Here is a 7,351-nt window from a genome sequence, read left to right on the forward strand (position 1 = left end):
GAACTCAGATAGCAAATGAAAACAAATACATACTTTAGGTGACCATCACCAAAGAAGTAATTACCTGTACAACAAAACCAAAGCTCATACCTGCCTTGTGATAAGAAGTCAATAGTCTCACATTATTTTAAACTCCAAGGTTTTGCACCCTTCATTACTTGGAGTTTGGGTACAGTCCTGCTGTGTTTAGTACTGCAAAACTCTCTTTGTACTCAGCAAAGAAACTGTGAAATGGACATTTGGGCAAAATCCACCCCCATTTCAAGTGTCCATTAATGTGCATGCACTGCAATTCCCTCTTTTCAACCAAAACAAAACATCACCGGGTCTTGAGAGAGGAGATTTCTAGTTAACTTGAGAGACTTGTTTCATATTCCATCAAATTAATGGCTTTTTGGTAAAGCTATTCTCTTAAAAAAGTGGTTAAAAAATTGAACAGAAGACTCAGTTTTTCGAAGTCATTTCCATGAGCTTTAAATAATGAGATGAGTAAATGAACCTATAAAGAATTACAACATAATACTTTGGATTCCATTTTTATTGTTCACTTCCATTTCCCACAACAAAGCAGCTCTAGTAAGCCTGTTTCAGATGGCTTCCCCCCTGCCCCCCACCCAGGTGTTTATGGTCACTGGTGTTCTTTTTCTTTGTATTCAGCCATAAACCAAAGCCCAGCTCAGGTAGCTGGTGCAGATTCTCCCCAGGGGGTTGCTTACACCCCATTCTAGAGCTGGCAGATCATCATGACTGTAACCCACCTGGTGTGGGGGTTACAGATGTGAACTCCAGGCTAAGTGACAGCTTGGCTGTGCTGAGGTCCCTGGCCAGGCCAAGCATCTTTCTGTCTGGCAGGGCTTTGTTCATCCTGAGGGATAACAGAGGCATGAGCACTTTTGTAAGGCAAAGCAAAATCCTTTGTTCAAATGGGTAAGACAGTTTCCACTTGAAATATTAGCTGTGGATCGTGAGCCCACTTCTGTGGATTGTTTTTTCTTGAACTGGATAATTTTCCAGGGTATGGAGCCAGCGGTCTGAGCGCCCTGAGGCCAGCAGGCAGCAAGAACAGGCAGCACACGCCTTTGCCAAAAAGGGCCGAGGAGAAGTATGTTCCACCCGAATCCAATTATATCTGGTGAACTCCAACATCTGAAATGGTTCATGTTACACAAAGTTCACAGCCATCATTAACCTCTCATGGATTGAATGTTAAAATGCTGTTCATTACAGTTAAGATTACCGGCTGGAATTTTATTAGCTTCATTATAAACCACTGAGCTGACACTTACTATTCCTTTTAAGTTTTATAAATACTTCTGTAGCATGATTATATAGGCTTCTTCTCGCAGTGTTTTGGATGGTGTTTTGTACTACACTTCAGTTACATCTAAACTTCCTTTTTTTGGTTATATAGTTGCAAATATTATCCAAAAATTAAGTAACAATATTCAAGCAGAAAACCCTGTAGATGCTAATCCTGAATTATTTCAATGACTACAGATGCAATTTGCCTAGGACAAAAGAAAGGTGCATTTTTCAAATTTTTACAAATTGTGTATTCAGATTTTTCCCTAAGAAAAACAAATACATAAATAAATAAGTTGCCTAATTTAAAAACTGAATAACTCAATTCAATGTTATTTTTGGCTTTACAGTTTTGTGTATTAAAAAGAAACTGCAGTGGTGCCATTTAACCAACATAATATATTGTAAACAAAGTAGAACTATAATGTATGAAGTTTCTGCATCAGCTTGAAGCAATATAATATATTGTAAACAGAACAGCTCTTATGTAATAAACTTTTTATACTGATTGTTATGTATAAAATAAAGATGCTGCTTTAGTTTTTTGAGTACTGCTCTGTGTGGCCTCCTGCAGTCTCATCAGTGCTGGTCTGGGACGATGGCTTTTCTAGAGCACCCTCATAAAACAATGGCACTGTGGGGTTGGTCTCCCTCTGTCTGCTTTTAGCTCCACAGCTCTTAAAAATATTTCAGAAGAACAACTTCTTGTGCCTTTGCCAAGGAGAGGAGAACATGACAGGCCGCGTATCTCACTCTCTGTACTTATCCTCCTTGTACCACATCCTCCTTTCCCCCAGCACCACCAGCCAGCCATGTTGGTGTGCCCAGATCGTGGTGTCTCAGGTACTCAGAATATTCTTCTTACAACTTCTGCCCCAGCAGGTGATAGTTCGGCCCTGGCCCTGTTTCCTGCTCAAGGGTGATGGTCCTGTGTCCTGTTGTGATCACTCTGTAGAAGCTTGGGTGCTGCTTCTTGCAACAGTCAAGGGCTATGTGATTTGTAGTTTGATGTGGCTTGGAAGCAGGAAACGTGGTTTCTGTCTGCACTGACAAACAGTAAATATCCAATGAATTATTACTGACCCTTGCTATAGTGTATTTCTGGCAATCTTATTATCAGGGAGAAAAATAAAAAAAATGAATAATATAAAGTTGGAAGCATTAGAGCTGGGCTTTTCCCTTCACTGAGGCCAGAAAGAGGAGATGTGGGCAGGAAAGATGCTCAGCCTCTGCCCACAGTAAATGCTGTCCCAAAAGCACCATATTCATATTAAAAAAAGATGGAAAAGAGGCAGCCTGAGGCAGAGGAGAAAACACCTCAGTGATGAAAACCTGGGGGGAGTTGTTCATGAAGGAAACATGTTTTGATATTTTTCTTAAAAGTATTGAAAGGAGGAGATTAATATTAGGTTGAAATAAAATGTGTAGCTGCTCTATATGTCCAGGGATGCCTCGGGAGCTGTGTACAAACATGAATCTCACATTTGCATGCTTTTTGTTCTTTCTGTAGCAAAGATTAAGGGGTTTGTCCCACAATATATTAAAAAGCACAGAAAATTCTTACTTAAAATTCCTCACATATTTTGGCTGAACTTTTTCTGCTCCTGTCAATTTCTTAGAAAGTGCTTCCTTAAAAATAGTAAGTGTATTCTTTTATACAGAGTAAATTTTTTGCTTCTTGCCCTAAAGACACTTAATGCTGCTGTTTTGTTTTCAGAGTTTCACCACTGATTTTTGGAAATAGCATTAATCAAGAGAAGAATATAATCAGAAAGTTACAAAAGGAATAAATAGTCCTCAAAGTGCACACTGTACTACAACTCTGTTTCTTAAATAACATCAATTGTCTACACAAAATTTCCACAACTTTGTCAGTCTGAGCACAAAGTTTCCTGTGTAAGAGACAGTCCTTGATGTCAAAGTTTTAAGTTAAAAGTCTATGATAACTGAGAATGCTAAAAGAAGACATGAATTTTCCAGAAATGTCCAGTTGGAAGTTGGAAGCAATTTTGCCATTTAAAAATAAACTACAGAATTTATCACATTCTGTCACTGAACAGGACATATATATGAGGGGAAAAAATGTGCCAGAGATGAAAATTATTTAAAAATAGCAAAAAAAAAAAAAAAAAAAAAAAAAGGTCAAAATACCAATCCACTACAATAGATCAGACAGAAACTGCCTTTTCAATGATATTTGGAAAGTTTGAAGTTAGCCAGAGCAAAATGCCAAACATTGCACTTGTGAGTAGCAGCTGTAAGGTGATGAAAACTAGTAAAACAACATAAAATGGTAAAATTACTATAGCTCTAACAAAGAAATCTCAATTCAAGCAACTGACCAAATGATAGCCTTACAAAGGGCTTCTAATGGTACTTGATAATTTGGGTATCTAATATTTGCATTCTGCTATGTCCAGGTGTGAACAACATTTCAAAGGACAAATACACAAGGCACACAAAGAGAGCAGAAACAGACATCCTAAGGGCAAACTGCCTTTTTTATACTGTTGCCATTACTAAACAGATGCATGTGCTTTTGGGGGCTGGTAGTTTTCTTTGGAATTTGCATTTTAGGTTGCCTCTGTCTGTGCCTGTTCACATCTTCACCTGACTGTTGGGGAGCTGGAGAGAACTGTGGCCTTTCCTTGTTCTTGCTATGCGTGAATTGGCAGCCTGCATTGGTACCACCTGCAGAGCAGAGGTGTAGGGGCAGCAGGGCCCAGCAGCACTGCACACACTGGGTGCTGCTCATGGGATCTTTCAGACCAGGAGGCAGCACTGGCTGCTGGGACTCAGCACACTTTCTCCGTGTGGTGGGACTGAATGGTCCAGTTGTTCTTCTTCAGCTTCAGCTGCATTTCAAGGAATATTAAGGAAAAAAAATTATAAAGAAAAAAAATCAAAATTGTTCCAGACAACTCACTGCCTGTAAGATTCAAACTCCAAAAGCCAGACTTAAAGCTTTGGCCAGACTTTCTGGTGTTAATTCAAAAATGTCAGCTTTGTTTCTGCTGGACAGATTTGTTACCTTTCCTTTCCTCTCACTCCTCTACATCACCTGTTCTACTGGGATTGCCTACTGTGGAAAAAATTCCTACTTGCAGATGCTGACGGGAGATCTGGCAGCAGCAGAGAGTGAGCTGCCTGAAATGGCCTGGAGTTATGCCAGGATTCCCCTGGAGTTATGCCAGGATTCCCCTGGTGCTTGCACTGCCCACAGCATGGCATTGGGGCAGGGGGAATGTGTGAGTGGGTATTGAGGCATCACTCAGAGGCATGGTTTCATGGCAGCTCCAGGTCTAGCAGTGATTTCAGCTCTAACCTAGAGGAACGGCATCTGTCATTTTATCCATTACAGGGATTAAATCCTACTAAATCCCACAAATCTTTCAGTGTGAATACTGCTTTGTGTTCAGTGAGGTGATAAGGTGCTATGATTAGCCAGGGCATAGCCAAATCTTAGGACCCTGACTAAACCAGTGACACCCTCTCCAGCTCTAAAATGTGCCAGCAAGATTTGCTCACATGATGCTTTAAACAGAAAAGCATCTAGTTATAAAAAAAATCTCAAGTGAAATGGATCTCTGTTGCTGTTTATTTTTTCTTGCTTCTCTCTGACAGGATGGCTGCTGAGCCACACACCAGTCCCTCAGTGGCTCCCAGCACCCAGCTTCTGCTGGAGCACAGCTGGCTGCACACTCCTTGGTGCTGGTCGGGGCCATGCAAGTTCACCCACACTCAGCAATAGTGCAAAGCTGAACTGAGCACAGAACGAACAGGTTAGGAGAACAGCAAGGTTTGGGAAAGGCATGCATGCAGATCTGAGAAGATGTATTTCTTTTCTTTGTGACTTTATGAAGTTCAATTTAAATGAATCCTCACAATTTTAAGTTAAAAAAAAGCCCCACTCTCTATATATTTTTACTTAGAACACTATATTCTATTATTCATATTAGTTACAGAGATTGAATTTTCATCCCTTTCCACACAGCCCATCAGAAGAAAGAGCAGCCTTGTTGCAGGAATCTTTCCACAGAAATATGGGTTTTTTTAGAGGATTTAACACACATATCCTGTCTGGCCAAACCACAGCTCAAAAGTAGTTCAGATGCTTATGAGGGACATCCCCACAAGTACTGTCTACCACTTGGTTTCCTGGTGTATGCTTGGGGGATTTTACAGCTGAGGAGCTGGCACTGGGGCACTGCACAGGGTTTACTGACCTAATTGGCTCTGGCTGTTCTGAGTGTTTGACTTTACAACCCTTAATTATATATATCCCCTAATTAGTGTGCTGCACTTGTACTGTATCCTTCCTGCCCAGACATCCTAGTGACCCTCACTCCTAGGCAAGGACCTGTGGGACTCCACAAATTCTCCAGCAGGCAGTATTTGGAACGGATGGCCCACAGTGTTTATACCTTGTGCATCAAGTTTCTGTGCTATCCATCATCTCTCTGGGCAGGAGCCTTGCCCAGATTGAGCCTGCCATGACCCTGAGCTGGAATTTTCCCCAGTCCTCCTACTACAAATTGCCAGACTTTGTTGGACAAATTTGGCTACTATAGGAGCTGCTTGTGTGCTGGACTGTTGGTTTTCTTCAAATTAGGGTAATCCAGCTGAAAGTCTGAGCATTAATTAAGGTCATGGTTGTTCTCAGCATGCACAATTCCACCCTTCAGTGGCCACTGTGAGTATCACCTCTCCCTTGGTCTATCTGGAGAGTGATTGCCAAACGTGTACATCCCCCAGATGGCGTCACTGTTAAAAAAGTTAAATGAATGTTCAGCACAATCCACTCTGGTTTTTAAACCACTCTTTTTGTGTAAAGGCATGAGGATTTTTCCCCTTTTACAGCTACAGCAACAATAAAGGAATTGACTGTACTGCTTCACTATATTTATCCCGTGTAAGACTGACTCAGCAGTGGTAGTTCCACCTCCAAGGTTTATTCCTAAAAGGAACCAACTGTATTTGAAATGCAGCTGAAATGTTAATCTAGTTTGACAGTTTAGGGGTCCTGAGTGGTTTAGATGTCACAACTTATAGCAATCCACTTAAAAACAAGATGTAAGGGATTTTTAGGGAGAGATGAGTTTGGAGTTTCTATTCCTTGTGGTCAGTGAAAGTAGGAAGTCCCCCAACACCAGAGGACCTCTCTAGTTGGTGTTTGAAAATGGACAGCAACAGCAGGTGAAGTGTGCATAGTGGTCCCCTGGAACTGCACCTTTGTTGCCACCAGGGAGCTGAAGCAGGGATCACTGAGGGTTTTGGTCATTGCTCCTGAACATCTTTACAATATATGATATAATAATGTAGAACCAGAGAATGGTTTGGGTTGGAAAGGACCTTAAATGTCATCTAGTTCCAACTCCCCCCTTTCACTAGACCAGGTTGTTCAGAGCCCCATCCAACCTGATCTGGAGCACTTCCAAGGACGGGGCACCTAAACTTCTCTGGGCAACCTGTTCCAGTGTCTCACCACCCACACTGTCAAGAATTTCTTCCTTGTGTCCATTCTAAACCTACCCTCTTTAATTTAAAAAGCATTGCCCCTGTCACTACAGGACTTGTTAAAAAGTATTTCTGTCTTTCTTATAAGCCCCCTTTATATAAGGTCTTCTTGGAGGTTTCTCCAAGCTGAATAACCCCAGCTTTCCCAGCCTTTAATGAAATATTTTATTTTGGTTTTCCCTCTCTACTATGCTCCCTTTTTTTGGTTTGTCTTAAAACACACTAACATCAAATAAACAAATGAACAAACAAATAATTAAATAGACCCCAAGTATCTGAAATCCCCAAGAATTTAATTTGTTTAGGATACACCACTTCTGGTCTTTTTAGAGGAACAATTTGATATTGCTGTAACACCACGTTTAACTCTGCGCTTGTCCCTGGAAGTATGATAGTACTACAATGTTTTTGAGCACCTTGTGGACCATCCACAGGGAAAGAGGAGCTGCCACAATGAGGCCAGCGGAATGCCTTGGATGTGACATTTTCTTGGGTTTTTAGAGGACAACAAGAAAATAGTTTGATGGTTAGA

At 41.0% G+C, this 7,351-nt stretch overlaps 1 protein-coding gene across 1 annotated transcript in view; it reads left to right on the forward strand.

Annotated features, from left to right (window-relative positions):
- WIF1 (WNT inhibitory factor 1) overlaps positions 1-1,853 on the forward strand; it is a 37,133-nt gene extending 35,280 nt beyond the window's left edge. The window contains exon 10 of the mRNA XM_053978914.1: positions 1,015-1,853. Coding sequence (XP_053834889.1) covers positions 1,015-1,136 — 122 coding nt within the window. The 3' untranslated portion in view covers positions 1,137-1,853. The remainder of the gene's footprint in view (positions 1-1,014) is intronic.
- Positions 1,854-7,351: the final 5,498 nt, after the last annotated feature.

The sequence above is a fragment of the Vidua macroura genome, chromosome 5 (assembly GCF_024509145.1).
Source record: "Vidua macroura isolate BioBank_ID:100142 chromosome 5, ASM2450914v1, whole genome shotgun sequence".
NCBI classification, from domain to species: domain Eukaryota; kingdom Metazoa; phylum Chordata; class Aves; order Passeriformes; family Viduidae; genus Vidua; species Vidua macroura.